This window comes from Microcaecilia unicolor, chromosome 6 (assembly GCF_901765095.1).
Source record: "Microcaecilia unicolor chromosome 6, aMicUni1.1, whole genome shotgun sequence".
NCBI lineage: Eukaryota > Metazoa > Chordata > Amphibia > Gymnophiona > Siphonopidae > Microcaecilia > Microcaecilia unicolor.
In genome coordinates, this window is record NC_044036.1 from 152,151,147 (window position 1) to 152,166,985 (window position 15,839).

Below are 15,839 nucleotides of genomic sequence, written 5' to 3' on the forward strand. Positions count from 1 at the left end.
GCTCCAACTGTATTATCGAAACAAGGCCATCGTTCGATTATGCCTCTCATTGTTATAGAATACGCCTAGGCATATTTTTTTTTCCACGCTATTTTACGCATTTTGATGAGCAAATGCCACCATATCTGGAAAACTTGAAACCAGTTAGTGATTGATTTTTTTCTGTCACTGCAAACCTGAAATCATAATAGTGAGCGACTAACAACATTTTGGGCAATAAATTCTCTGCCCAAGGTGGTAACAACATCTGAACCACTCATAGTCGCAGGCTCGACTGACTCCAGATATTCAATGTGGGCATGTGCAGTTCCCAGCATTAAATATCTGGGTGTCAGTGGTCCCCGGAAGTTAACCAGGAACTGGCCGATATTCAAACTGGCGACTGGTCACTTCACCGCATAAAGCTAGGACAGCCTTTTTGAAGTCATCAGGCTGAAAATTGCCGCTAACCGGCTAAGGGGTCCTTTTACAAAGCTGCGCTAAAAAGTGGCCTCTAGTAGCGTGGGCGCATCTTTTTGGGCATGCACAAAAATTAAAACTAGCATGCGCCTATTTAAGGCCTGAGCATATAACGCCAGCCACTGAATTTAGCAGTAAGGGCTCACGCATTACCCATGTGGTAAACATGCAGGGCGTACCAACATAGCCACGCTGCCAATTACTGCCGGGAACGCTCCCCCCCCCCCCCCCCCCCGCAGTAGAAGATAGAAAAATATGTTCTATTGCAGAATTCAGTGCATGCCATGCTTGGAATTACTGACAGGCGCACCAGCTACCCCAGCTGTACTGCCAATTTGATGCATGCTACCTTCGCGTTAGCCCTCCTGCGCCTCTGTAAAAAGGTCCCTAAGTTTGCGCTCTGCCCACATCCAGCTCTTGGCCCGCCCTTAATCTAGCTGGTTAAGGGATGGACGGTTAGTAAGGATATTCAGTGGCACTGATCAGTTACGTGTTGCTGAATATTGTGAAGTTTGCATTTTGCACATACTGTAGTTTACTGTGCAGCAGGGGCGTATCTGCGTGGGGCCATGGGGGCCTGGGCCCCCTTAGATTTGGCCCTGGACCGCCCTGCCGACGACCCTCTCCACCTCCCTCCCTCCCGCCGCCAACCCGCCGTCGCATATCTTTGCCGGCGGGGACCCCAACCCCCGCCAGCCGAGGTCCTCTCTTCTGTTGCAGCAAAGCTTCCTGTTCTGAGTCTGACGTCCTGCACGTACAACGTGCAGGACGCCAGACTCAGAATTTGAAACTGAAGGTCCTTCAGTGAAGGAAGCTTTGCTGCAATGGGGCTGGCAGGAGTTGGGGTCCCCCGCCAGCAAAGGTAGGCGAAGGCGGCGGGGGAGGGTTGGCAGCGGGAGGGGGGGTGGAGAGGGTCGTCACCGGGGGCGGGGTCCGGCAATGGCGAGTGGGGGGGGGGGCTAAAATGTGATTCTCACTCTGGCCCCCCCTCCCACCAAAGACCAGATCCGCCTCTGCAGTGCAGTATTTTAATACCCAATTAAAACTTCTCACTGTATTATATTTTCTTAAATGTACTGTGTTTGACCCTGTATATGGGGTTCATGATTTCTGTGTGAATGCACAAGGCATGTGGGATGGTCTGGCACTTGGGGAGGGGGTGGCAGTTTAAGTAGTGGTGATGCAGTTGTGGAGATACTTTTTGGGGGCAGGGCAATTGAATGTTTTGTTTTGGGGGGGGGGCGACAGTTTGCAGGGATAGTTTTGAGAGAGTTGAGCAGTTCAGGGGACTGGTGTGGCAATTGTGTTGGTATTACTTGGGTTGGGGCAGGAGGCAAGGTAGTATGACAGTCAGAGTAGTTTTAGAGGAGGTTAAAGATAGTAACAGGGGTAGTTTTGGGGAGCAGAATCATTTTCTGGATGATGGGACAGTTATGAGCAATTTGTGGAGTTTTGGGACAGTTGTAGGGGATACGTTGGAGGGACTGGGGCACTTTGCAAGGTGGTAAGGCAGTTGTGGAACACATTTTGTTGGGATACGCAGCTGCGGTGGGGTTGTTTTGGGGGTGGAGCAGTTTGGAGGGCTCAAAAATTAGAAAATGGAGAGAGTACAAAAGGAGGAATTTCCTAACTTCTATGTAAGTTTCTATGCTACAGAAGCTGGAATTGCTGGGACATTTTTTTTTTGTGTGTGTGTGTGGGGGGGGGGGGTCTTATTTCTCTGGAACTCAGGATCCAATTTGGCCCATTTTTTGTGGACTCAATATTCTGCCAGTGCTGGTGAGCATTTTGCTCACCACCAACAGCATCATTCACAGATATTCAAGCCGGGACTTGTGCAGGCTTCAGATCTGAATATCTGGCTATTTTTTAAATCCAGTTAACACTTAAGCAGCTGTGGGTTACCGCATAAAAATAGGACAGACTTTTATGTGGTCCCATTTGGTTGCTTAAGGGCTGAATAACAGCACTTAGGTGACCAAGGGCTGACTCCGCCCATGGAATGCCCCCAACATAGCTGGCTTGTGCTTGGCATTAACCAAGATATTCAGCAGCACTTAGAGGCACTTTTACTAAGCAGCGGTAAGCTCATAGCAGGCTTACCGTGTAGCAATCCGAAACTACTGCCGGCCTAACGTGGGCACCAGCGGTAGTTCCACCCCCCCAGTGCACGCCTTTTCTGGCGCTAGGGAAACTAGGTCCCTATTTTTAACCACAGCAGTTACACGGTAGTAATCGGGCAACATCGCGCACTGTCCAGTTACTGCTAGATTAGCTCAGGAGCCCTTACTGCCACCTCAATGAGAGGTGGTAAGTGCTTCCCCCCTCCTGCATGGTCAAATGGTAAGTGCAATCTTACTGCATGGCCGTTTCCTTTTTTCAGCCTTTTTGACCCAATGCGGTAAAAAGGGTCTCAGCGCATCACAAAAACAGCCATCGCTGCTAGTGCAGGGTCCCTTAGTAAAAGGGCCCCTTAGCCGATTAAGTGCCACTGAATATTAGTCAATTTACTGGTTTTCCCCACAAGGTAAATTTTTACCTTATTACATTAAACTTTCAGAGAGTTTACCCTAATCTTTAGACCCTAAGGTACGTTCATAGCTTGCCAATGTCTAAATTTAGCCCTGAAAACAGCAAGGCAAATGATCTGCAAAATCCAACGTGGAGAATGAGCCAGCAGATCAGTATAACATCAAAAATATTTTATTAAAGATACCGTATATGAAACAATTGCCCGACACAGGCCGTGTTTCGCCCAAAGGAAATTCAAAAAAACCAGCACAAACAGCGTATCCTGTTGTGTTTCTGACTCGCCAGTGAGTAACCTGCTATCTTTTTTTTTTTTCCAGCTTTGATAGCAGGTTACTCGCTGGCGATTCGGAAACACAACAGGATACGCTGTTTGTGCTGTTTTTTTTTAATTTCCCTTTTTCCTTGTTCTGATATGCAATTTATAATTGTTCTTTTTCATAAAGATACAGACTAGCCCCTGACGCAGCCTTTCCTTGGGCGAAACATGGCCTGTCTTGGGCAATTGTTTCATATACGATATCTTTAATACAATATTTTTGATGTTATAGTGATCTGCTGGCTCATTCTCCACGTTAAATTTAGCCCTGCACATGGCATAAACTTAGGGGCCCTTTAACTAAGCTGCCAATTTTGAGTTACCGCCCAGCTACCACACGGCCCTTGCGGTAATTTCATTTTTGACACGCATCCATTATGCGCGTTTTAGCTGACGCACGTCAAGTGGCATTCTACGCGCATAGGCCATTACCGCCTGGTTTACGTATGAGACCTTACCGCTAAGTTAATAGCTGGCGGTGTCTCAGACCCGAAATAGACGTATGGCAATTTTTATTTTGCTGCACGTCTATTTTCGTCAAAATTTGTAAAAAGGCATTTCTTGTAGGCGCACTGGATATGTGAGCCCGCAAAACCCGCGCCTACACTACCGCAGGCCATTTTCAGCACACATTAGTAAAAGGACCCCTATATTAGTTGGCTATACACATAACAAATAAGAAAACATTTTAATTCATCCAGAAAGTTTAACAGTAGAAAGAATAACATAGAAAGTGAAATATATATCTGACTGACTTAAAATGCAGTACATCACAGCAAGTGTAATTCTTTTGTTTGTGTATGTGTGTGTGTGTGTGGGGGGGGGGGGGGTAGATTCTGAAGTGTGGGCAGTTTGGGGGTTGTAGGGCACTTATCAGGAGTAGTTTATTGGGGTAGGCAATTTAAGAGGTAGTGAAGCATTTTTGGGGATAGTTTTTTTTAGGGGTAGCACAGTTTACAAGGTAGTGGGGCAGTTTGTTACAGCCAGGTGGGTAGTGTATTGGTTGGGGCAGGTTGTAGGTTTGGGAGAATAGAGGACAGTGAGAAGCAGTATGAAAGGAGAAATTTCCTAACTGCTATGTAGTTTTTATCCTACAGAAGCTAGAATTTCTTCTGCCATAGAAACATTTTTTTTGGGGGGGGGGGGGGGGGGGGGGGAGGGGACTTATTTCTCTGGAACTCCTGGACTCATTTGATCCTTTTTTGAATGTGATGTGTCTTTTTTAATCAGTTTTTCTTACATGCCAAGTTTCATCTCATTCCATTCAATTTTCAGAGAGTTATTTTGCCCCCAGATAGGTGGACATTCTCAACCTCTTTTGCATAATTTTTTTCTGTTCGTTTGGAAAGAATAAAAACTGCAGAACCTAGACGAGGGCAGAAGTATGTGAAGGTGCAACTCAGTGAGGCCCACAACAGTCCACATCCATGACGTGTTACAGAAGAATTACTAAAGATTAGAGAAATGACAGCACGTTAGGTTTGCTTCCAGAGGAAGGGGATGATGTACAAAATAACATAACAGAATTCACCACACAAATTCTAGAAGTGGTAATTATAATTGCTGTTTTTTCACATGATTCTAACAGATATACCAATATATACCTAAATGAAGCAGCACCCCTCTTCTTTACGAATTTCCAAGTCCCGCCCCTTCACCCTTGTGTTCCACATTAGTGCTCTATTACTACTAATCATTTCTATAGCACTACTAGATATATGCAGCACTATACTCATTATATGCAAGTGCTTTCTCTGCCCCTAGAAGGATCACAATCTAAGTTTTTGGACCTGGGGAAATGGAAGGTTAAGTGACTTGCCCAAGGTCACAAGGAACTGCACCAGGAACTGAACCCAGGTTGCCAGGATCAGAGCCCACTGTACTAACCATTAGGCCATACCTCAGTTGATCAGTATCTGTTAAAAGGGCCCCTTAGTTACTTACCACCTTGTTGAAGATTATGAAATGGCAACACTGATCTCAGCACATCCTGGTTCCAACTATACCTAACTGCCTAGGTTGTCTGCAAACATGCTTTGTTTGCTGAAAAGTTATTGACTATAGTAAAATAATATTAGCAGGAAAACTATCAAACCTACTCCTCGAAATGTATGCACCTTCCCCTTTACCTGTCAAAATTATATTTGAATTAAGTAACAAAATTGTATTGTCAAATCTCTGCCCCTGCAAAGCAGGGAATGTTGCAGGTCCTGTGACATTGGTTTTCACAGTTTCAGACAACCGCAGAAAAACCAAATGGTGCTTCCAGATATACAGCACTCTGTTCCATTATCAGAGGGCAGCTCAGCCTTAATTACAGGTTATAGGAAGACACAGGAAATCAAAATGAGTCTTGCAGAGTTTGTCTTCATAATCAACAGAGCTAATGCATCCAATCTGCATAATCATATCCAATTAAAAGCAGAATTATTAGATAATTTTCATAACCCGGTTGACACTTCTGGCATACAAATGCAACGGCCTAACTTCCATCCTTTTTGGAGCCTACATTATTTCTAATGTCATCAAAGTGAAATAAATGCTTTATCCTTTTGACAATCTTCACTTTATCATCAGTTCATAAATAAAGCAAAGAATGCATCTGTGCTGTTTGCCATCAAAGAGCATGCCTCATACCACTCTAATGCACATGATAAAACAAATCATAAATCATAGAGAAGTTGTCATAGGTCCTATGGCACAACACAAATTACTAAACTATTAATAAAATAATCTTTGGAAATATTTCAATTAAATAAATTCACTCAAGGGAAAGCAGGAGGCTCCAGAGACTTTCCATGGAGAAAGGTATTAGAAATCTATCTTTCTTAAAAAATAATTTGAAAATGAAAAAAAATGTTTGCATTCAGCAATAAGGAGTTTCATATTTAAAAATAAACCCTTGCATAATACCGCAGAGGTTGACCATGAAGAAAAGCTGATTAATCCCAAATGGCATGCCCTGAACTTTCCCTTTGCATGGGTTCTGGGTGGTGATGCATCAACCCTAAGGGCAGTGGGTGCTGTTTGTCCTGCTGACTTCACTATGAATGAAGATCAAACAACAGCATCGTTCCGCCAACCGGCTATTTCCCTCGTACACCGCTCAACAAGTTCATTAGAAATATGATCAGCCAAGATTAAAGCAAGATCCCAAAGAATAACTTCTCAGTCAGCTGGGGCGCTCAATAAGACGTGCAAAAAAAGCAAACGGAAATTCTCTGCCACCTATCTCCTTCGCCCCCTTAAACAACATCTGGTCTCCAAGAATGCCCAGCAACTCAAAACAGAAAATATGCTTTTGTTTTATTTCAAGTTTGCAACGGAGCTGACACGAAGCTTGACTGCAAATGCCAAGGCTTTAGTGAAGAAGGAAAAATGCCCCCTAACCACTCTTCTATGCAAACATCAACACTGGATACTGTTCTTCCTCTCCATATTTAAACATTTTGGCACGAGAAGGGGCCGGGAGAAGAAGAAGAAGGTGGGGTTGGCAGAGAGGAAAGGGGGGGGGGGGGGCGGGGAGGGTGCTGCTGTGCCAAGGCACTTCAAAGGCTTGCAAAAGTCATTCTTTTCTGGCCACTCTATCCCCTTCTTGTAAGCAACCAATTTTCAGTATTTGCACCGTCTCCTTCCCCTTTCAAGACACCTCATCTCAGGTCTTCTGGCAACGTGCAGAAAAACATCATTTTATTCATATGAATCCTCTCTCCCAAATGCACTCAGAAACCCAAGTCCCAAGATGCAGGACACGGAGCTTTCTTTCTTTCACCCTCTTATTGCCATACAATTATATTGTGCACGATTTCATTTTTCCCCCAATAAACACCAATTTACAATTTCGTTGTCACACTTACCCATTCCATGAGACGCAGAAACCCAAGAGGTTCCTTCACTGTACGGAATGACCCCGATGCAACAAGCTTCAAAGAAAGAGTGAAAAACCAGACAAAAATGGTCAAAATACAAAATTAGAGTACTTTATTATGCACATAATGTAAATGTAGCCCAGATGCATACAAACTCTTACCTGATTCACTATATCCATTCTGACCAAATGTGGCCCCCTTATTTCAAGCCAGTAATGTCCCTGGAGCAACAGCAACGGGCTGGTGGAGTGAACCCCTTTCAGGACCCCCCAAAGTCCAAAGCCGCCTCCAACGCCGACCCTGCGCCTAATGCTATGCGAGACGAGTAAGAAAGACGCGCGCGCCAGCCCTTTCCCGGCTTCACGCGCAGGCGAACGCTCTCGGGGCTGGAGGAGGGAAGGGAGGGGTAGGAGCCCAGGCTATTGGTCGGCCGAAGAGGACCGAAGCAGGCGGCATTCTGTCATTGGGGAATGAAGCCCCGGCCTCGCACTGTCTTGGTAGGTGTGCTGTGCGTGCGCGTGTGGCTCCGTGGTGCTGTGTGTTTCCGTTTAGCGCCTGGGAAGGAGGCGCGAGGGAGTGGGCGCGAGGCCCTTCTGTACCGTGTACTGAGCGTGGTTCTGCAAGCAAGAGAGGCAATTTCCGGATGAAAAACTCGTTTCTTAAGGCTGCTTGGTAAAGGGGCAACTACCCACCCACGTCTCAGGCTCACGTTTTCTGCAAATTTTATGCACACACAAAAAAAAAGATTTATTTAGACGACTAATGCTTACCTGCAGCAGTAACGGCTTCTCAAACTAGAGTGGCTTAGCCGTGGGGAGGGGGGGGGGGAGCCTGGGCCCCCTGGCTTTGGGTTCAGCACCCCACCCCCCAAATCAAATTGTGCCACTGTCTGCTGCTGGTGAGGGGCCCCTATCCCCGTCTGCAGAAAAGGTTGTCCACCATGGGGCTCATTTTCAAAGCACTTAGCCTTCCAAAGTTCCATAGGTTTCTATGGAACTTTGGAAGTGGAAGGCTAAGTGCTTTGAAAATATGCCTCCCTCCCCCGCACTTGTGTTGGTTTACGTTCATATGTGAAAACCACTAATATACTAAGTTTATGTGTGATAGACCTGTCCAGAGACCCAGGGGGACCGAGGTCCCTGCCAGAGGGCTGGATTGGTAAGGCAGTGGTATTAAAATAAGCTGGAGAAAGAAAGTGTGTATCCCTGTGGAGAGTTACAGCAGTGGTGGAGTTTAGGTTTAATAAAAGGAGTTCTGGTGAGGTAGAAGAGGTCTTTGGTTGCCTTTATCCCCGTCAAGACCCTCGGGAGCATTGGGGGGGGGGGGGGGGGGGGGGGAATCTGGAGTGAAGGAAGGAATAAATACAAGCTGGCTAAGGGAGCAGTTGCTGTCCCTATAAGTGGCAACTGGAGAGGGTGTGAGAGCTTCAGGTGGACAAGGGGAGTCCAGCCTGGGAGCAGGACCAAAACAGGGGAATCCTGTTCAAGGCTGGATGTAGCCCTGCGAAGTGCTCTGCTGGCAGTTGGACAGCCTAAAGGGTCTGTGCCTGAAAGCGGATTGGAGTCAGGAGTAACAAAGCGGCTTTGGATTTCTTGCTGACGCAAAAGGATGGGTAAAACGACAGGAGGTGGTGTAAATATGTACGGCAGACATCCTATCTCACAAGTGGGGAGAGGGCGTTGCTAATGATCTTGAACGGAATTGTAAATATGAGAAGAGTTGACATGTTTATTTGCCAGTTGCAGCAGTTAAAGTAAAGTTGTGTTGCAGTCTATAAAACTCCAAGGGTGCAGCGTGTTTATTGGCAAGAGAGTGAGAGCGGGTTGTCTAGACTGAGTGAATGACACCTCAAGATTATGAAGCTCCCAATCAGTGGCGTACCAAGGGGGGGCTGGGGGCAGTACGCCCCGGGTGCACGCCGCTGGGGGGGGGGTGCCGCGCGCGCCTGTCGGCTCTGCTCGTTCCGTGCTCCCTCTGCCCCAGAACAGGTTACTTCCTGTTCTGGGGCAGAGGGAGCATGGAACGAGCAAAGCCGAGAGGCACGCGGCACCCCCCCCCCCCCCAGTAGGTAAAAATGCACCCGGGGGAGGGGTGTCCTTTCGCCGAGGGGGGTGCATCGGCGATCTGCCCCGGGTGTCAGCCACCCTAGGAACGCCAGTGCGCCCAATACTCTGGATCTCTGTTCTGAAACATTTACTCCCAGCTCGACTGCAGACAATATGGAATTTGAGTGCAGTGTGATCCCCTATCACACCGTGACTTGAGAGAGAGAGAAAAAAATTGTGTTTTCCCAGTGACCTGGGTCAGGCTTTTGCGGACCTGAGCTAGTAAATGGCGAGACCTGGGTTACACCAAATGTATGGGGGCGGGGGCAGCAGCAGCCCATGGAAAGAGCTGCCAACTACCAGGCTACCAGTTCAGAACCTTTTCTGCAGACAGGGCTTGGGGATTCCCACCAGCTCAGGTACTTGGTTGCAGGCAGAGATTCTTATTCAGTAACAGAAGGTAAATGGTACAAATCTCACCCAGAATTGGGAGGAGATAGGATCTACATTTGCAGCCATTCAGCCCAGGAGGGGACTGTTATCCAGTGCAGAGCTCTGCAAAGGTTGTATCAGGACATATCACACAGTACTACTACTTACTACTACTACTTATTTCTATAGCGCTGCTAGATGTACGCAGCGCTGTACACTTGAACAGTAACTACATGATTGAGAATCTTTCACCTCAAGAAAAGTATTGATTAATGTTAGATCTCTCAAGAAACTGACTAGGAAAGCCTAACATCTCTGCCATTTTACTTTTGGCCCAGAAGAGTATTTTACTCAGTTTGTTCCCCTTTTTGGCAGCCAGCTTTTGCAGCTGGATAGTAGGGATTTGCATGTCTTTGCAATGGTGTCTAAACCAGAAATGACAGGGTTTCTTTCCAATGCCATTAAATCTCAACATTTTATTTCATTGTTAATAGGTATCAGGCACCAGCCAGCCTTGAGCCTGTGACCTTCAGGTTAGTGCCTTCTAGAAAAAGATACTTTGCCTCTTGAATCTACTGTAAACTGTCTATACCTAGCTGTTCCTTTTATTTCTGATGATGATCTTAGTCCCTGTGTCCTGATTGCTTTTCATGGAGGCGCAGTGATATTACTTACCTCCTACTCGTCTTGTTCTGGCTAGTGCTTTAGCCTCAGGAATTCCAGATAGGGACTTTATGACAGAATGAACCTGCCAAAGTAAAAATTATAAAGCTCAGCTAAATTTCAGTCTAGCCTGAAGAGACAGAAAAAAAAGCATCAAAATATCAGGGTTCCTTCCAATCTCATTAAATTTCTGCTTTTTTTTCTAGTGTTAATAGCTTTAATACCAAGCCAGTCTTTAACCTGTGACCCTTAGATTAGAGGGCAGCTGCCTTCTACAAGAAGCTACTTTGAAAGTCTTTGATGACCAACCCATTCCTATTTGTGTCTTGTATTTCTGTGACCGAATGAACCGGCCAAAGTAAAGGTAGAGAACATTTATCTATCCTCAGCATCTATCCCCTGTCAGTTCCCCCATGCAATAAGTACATAAGTATTGCCATACTGGGAAAGACCAAAGGTCCATCAAGCCCAGCATCCTGTTTCCAACAGTGGCCAATCCAGATCACAAATACCTGGCAAGGTCCCAAAAAGTACAAAACATTTTATACTGCTTATCCCAGAAATAGTGGATTTTCCCCAAGTCCATTTAATAACGGTCTATGGACTTTTTCTTTAGGAAACCGTCCAAACCTTTTTTTAAAACTCCGCTAAGCTAACCACCTTTACTACATTCTCTAGCAACGAATTCCAGAGTTTAATTACATGTTGAGTGAAGAAAACGTTTCTCCGATTCGTTTTAAATTTACTACATTGTAGCTTCATCGCATGCCCCCTAGTCCTAGTATTTTTTGGAAAGCGTGAACAGATGCTTCACATCTACCCGTTCAATTCCACTCATTATTTTATAGACCTCTATCATATCTCCCCTCAGCTGCCTTTTCTCCAAGCTGAAGAGCCCTAGCCGCTTTAGCCTTTCCTCATAGGGAAGTCATCCCATCCCCTTTATCATTTTCGTCGCCCTTCTCTGCACCTTTTCTAATTCCACTATATCTTTTTTGAGATGCGGCGACCAGAATCAAACACAATATTTGTCCCCAATTCATGCCTCGGCCCTCCAGTAGCCCCCCCACCTCCCTGCATCTGTCCCCTCTCTCATGCAGTCTAGTTGAGCAGCATGAGGCCATCTGCTGACCTTGTGCATCACGAGAACACCACAGTTCCCCGGTGTGTTTCCGAAGTCAGGACTAAGGGTTGAGAATTGTTAATATCTGTTCTGCTGCTTATAGTCTTGAGTAGTTTCTCTCATGCTTTCTAAGTCTGCCTGTGGGTGAAGCCTGAATCTTTCATCCCTGGCAGCATGGTTAGGTTCTCCCAAAACTCAGGGTACAGCCTAAGCAGAACTGAACTAGTAGGAAGCATATACATGTGGCTGATGACTAGTAGGATGTGACTGTCACTGGCAGCAGCCAGAAAGACCTGGCCTGTGATTTTGAAAAAGCTTCAGTGATTTGCAGCTGCGATATACAATTCCACTGTGCCTCTTGCCAGATCCTGAATGTTGATGACACAGCATTCTGTACAGTGAGGTTTGAACAGCTGCTGGAAGTCTGCTGCACGACTGCACAGATTTTGGAGGGAACATTGATCAGTAAAGGGAAGTGTGGAGTACTAGAAGCTGGGCTCCTGCTGGACCAAGCCTGGAGGAGGGTTAGAAACCAACACTGAGGGATCCTTTTTTTTTTTTTTTTTACTAAGCTGAGGTAAAAGGGGGCCTGCGCTAGCGTCAGAGCGTGTGTTTTTGATGTGCGCCAAGTCTCCCTTTTACCGCAGTGGATAAAAAGGTTGCCTGTTTTTCTGGAAAAGATTTGACTGTGCGGTAACCGTGTGGCCATTTCAAGGGTGGGGAGCACTTAACCGCCACCCATTGAGGTGGCAGTAAGGACTCCCACAGTGACCCAGAGGTAACGGGGCAGAGTGTGGTGCTGCCCAATTACTGCTGGGTAAGCACCAGCGCTAGAAAAATAGAAAATATTCTTATAGTGCTGGAAATGACGTGTGCTGGGGTGGGAATTATTTGCCGCACGGCAAGCCTGTTGCCGAGTGCCAACCTTTTAGTAGAAGAGCCCCTGAATCTACTAAGGAGCAGAACATAAGTGAAAAGTTGTATAAATCAGAAAACAGTGAGAACATGAGTTCTCCGAGGACAAGCAGGCTGCTTGTTCTCACGACTGGGTTGACGTCCATGGCAGCCCCCACCAACCGGAACAAAACTTTGCAGGCGGTCCCGCACGCAGGGTACGCCCACCGCGCGTGCGTGGCCGTCTTCCCGCCCGTGCGTGACCGTTCCCGCTCAGTCTTTTCTTTTCCGCGCTGGAGAGAACCGCGTTCGTCTCTCTCTCTGTCAGCCCCAGAAACCGGATCGCGCGTTCGCCGCGAGATTTTTCTTCGTTCTGTTGTATTCACTTTTCTGTTTTATTTTGTTAAAAAAAAAAAAGAAGAACTTTGTTTTTCCCTCGTCTTCTAGAGGGGACGTCTCGTTGCGGCCTTGTGGCCGCGCGGTCGAGTTATTTTTCGAGGTGTGAATTTTACCGCCACCATCGACGACTTTGACTTCGCCGACGTGATTTTTCCGTCGATGTCCTCGAAGGTCCCGAGTGGATTTAAGAAGTGTGGTCGGTGCGGCCGGCATATCTCGCAGACCGACACTCACGCTTGGTGCCTCCAGTGCCTCGGGCCGGAGCACGATACCAAGACGTGCACCTTGTGTCTCGGTTTACGGAAACGGACACAGGTGGCGAGGCAAGTTCTCCGGGACCGTCTTTTTGGAACTTGTGCCGGCCCCTCGACGTCGACTTCGACGGCATCGGTATTGACGGCCGGATCTTCGGTACCGGTACCGACGTCCACGAAATCGGCACCGACGGCACCGACCCCAGGAGCACAGGTCCCGTCGGCCCGCCGGTCTTCCGGAGACAGCAGGGGTGAGCGGCCGCGTGGGCAATCGGTCCCGGTCACTCCCTCTACCCAGGGCCCTCGGGACCGAACCCTGTCGGACCCGATCCCTCGAGGCCGAGGGGGATTGACTTCCTCCTCTTCAATTCCACCGAGCGCCGATGATGGGCACCGGAAAAAGACAAAAAAGCACCGTCATCGGTCGCACACGGCGCATATGGCTCCCGGCGCCAGAGAGGATTCGACGCCGAGGAAGCGGCAGCGCCGAGAGGAGCGGTCTCCCTCTGTAGTAGAGGTATCGTCACGCCAGGGTGCCAGCACTTCGGTGCCGTCTCCTGGACCCGAACAGCTTCCGGCACCGACACCTCTACCGGCCCCCTTGCCTTTCCCGACAGCGGGCCTAGACGAGTGCCTCCGAGCCATCCTTCTGGGGATCCTGGAAGGGCTGATGCGCCAGACTGTGCCGGCGCCGGCGTGCTTTAGCCTAGTGCCGAGGCCTTCGACGCCGCTTGCGTCGCCGGTCTCGACCGCCACGCAGGTGCAGTCCCCGTCGACGTCGATGGAGGGAGCTTCATCCCCGCCGGCGCGGGAGTCCACCGCTCAACGACGCCACCGAGGCCTCGGTGCCTCGAAGTCGAGCCGGGCCCGGTTGAGGACTGAGCTACAGGAGCTCATGTCCGACACCGAGGAAGAGGCCTCGTGGGGGGAGGAGGAGGACCCCAGATATTTCTCCTCAGAGGAGTCCGTGGGCCTTCCCTCCGACCCCACTCCTTCACCTGAGAGAAAGCTCTCGCCACCTGAGAGCTTCTCCTTTGCCTCCATCAGGGATATGTCGATTTGCATTCCCTTCCCCGTGGTCTCTGTGGATGAGCCGAGGGCTGAGATGCTCGAGGTCCTCGACTATCCATCACCACCTAGAGAGTCCTCCACGGTGCCGTTGCACAATGTCCTCAAAGAGACACTGCTTCGGAACTGGTTGAGACCATTATCTAATCCCACCATCCCCAAGAAAGCGGAGTCCCAATACAGGATCCACTCAGACCCAGAGTTAATGCGGCCTCAATTGCCTTATGACTCGGCGGTCGTGGACTCTGCTCTCAAGAGGGCACGGAGTTCGAGGGATACCGCCTCGGCGCCCCCGGGGCGGGAGTCTCGCACTCTGGACTCGTTTGGGAGGAAGGCCTACCAATCTTCAATGCTCGTGACCCGCATCCAGTCCTACCAGCTCTATACGAGCATACACATGTGGAATAATGTGAAGCAACTGGCGGACCTGGTTGACAAGCTCCCCCCGGAGCAGTCCAGGCCTTTTCAGGAGGTGGTCAGGCAGCTGAAGGCGTGCAGAAAGTTCCTGTCCAGTGGTATATATGACACCTGTGATGTGGCATCTCGTGCTGCGGCCCAGGGTATAGTGATGCGCAGGCTCTCATGGCTGCGTGCCTCTGACCTGGACAACCGCACCCAGCAGAGGCTGGCTGATGTCCCTTGCCGGGGGGATAATATTTTGGTGAGAAAGTCGAGCTGTTGGTGGACCAACTACATCAGCGGGAAACCGCCCTCGACAAACTCTCCCACCGGGCGCCTTCAGCATCCACCTCAGCAGGTGGACGTTTTTCCCGGGCCCGGCAGGCTGCGCCCTACGCCTACAACAAGCGTAGGTACACCCAGCCGGCCCGAAGGCCTCATCAGGCACAGGGACAGCCCCAGCGCGCTCGTTCCCGTCAACAGCGTGCGCCTAAGCAGCCCCCTGCGCCTCCACAGCAAAAGCCAGGGACGGGCTTTTGACTGGATCCATGGGAACATAGCCGCCGTCAAAGTGTCCATACCGGACGATCTGCCAGTCGGGGGGAGGTTAAAATTTTTTCACCAAAGGTGGCCTCTTATAACCTCCGACCAGTGGGTTCTCCAAATAGTGCGGTGCGGATACGCCCTAAATTTGGCCTCCCCTCCACCAAATTGTCCTCCGGGAGCCCAATCCTTCAGCTCCCATCACAAGCAGGTACTTGCAGAGGAACGCTCCGCCCTTCTCAGCGCCAATGCGGTCGAGCCCGTGCCACCCGGGCAGGAAGGGCAGGGATTCTATTCCAGGTACTTCCTTGTGGAAAAGAAAACAGGGGGGATGCGCCCCATCCTAGACCTGAGAGGCCTGAACAAATATCTGGTCAAAGAGAAGTTCAGGATGCTTTCCTTGGGCACCCTTCTGCCAATGATTCAGAAAAAAGATTGGCTATGTTCCCTGGATTTAAAGGACGCATACACTCACATCCCGATACTGCCAGCTCACAGACAGTATCTCAGATTCCGCCTGGGCACACGGCACTTTCAGTATTGTGTGCTGCCCTTTGGGCTCGCCTCTGCCCCACGGGTGTTCACGAAGTGCCTCGTGGTGGTCGCGGCGTATCTACGCAAGCTGGGAGTGCACGTGTTCCCATATCTCGATGATTGGCTAGTCAAGAACACCTTGGAGGCAGGAGCTCTCCGGTCCATGCAGTGCACTATTCACCTCCTGGAGCTGCTGGGGTTTGTGATAAATTACCCAAAGTCCCATCTCCAGCCAGTCCAATCTCTGGAATTCATAGGAGCTCTGCTGAATACTCAGACCGCTCAGGCCTTCCTTCCCGAAGCGAGGGC

At 48.9% G+C, this 15,839-nt stretch overlaps 1 protein-coding gene across 1 annotated transcript in view; it reads right to left on the reverse strand.

Moving 5' to 3' along the window:
- The window catches only part of SYNPR (synaptoporin), a 236,176-nt gene extending 228,760 nt beyond the window's left edge, over positions 1-7,416 (reverse strand). Inside the window, exons 1-2 of the mRNA XM_030206519.1 lie at positions 7,338-7,416; positions 7,165-7,230 (exon numbers count right to left, since the gene is read on the reverse strand). Of these exons, the coding sequence (XP_030062379.1) occupies positions 7,165-7,230; positions 7,338-7,355 (84 nt within the window). The 5' untranslated portion in view covers positions 7,356-7,416. The remainder of the gene's footprint in view (positions 1-7,164; positions 7,231-7,337) is intronic.
- Positions 7,417-15,839: the final 8,423 nt, after the last annotated feature.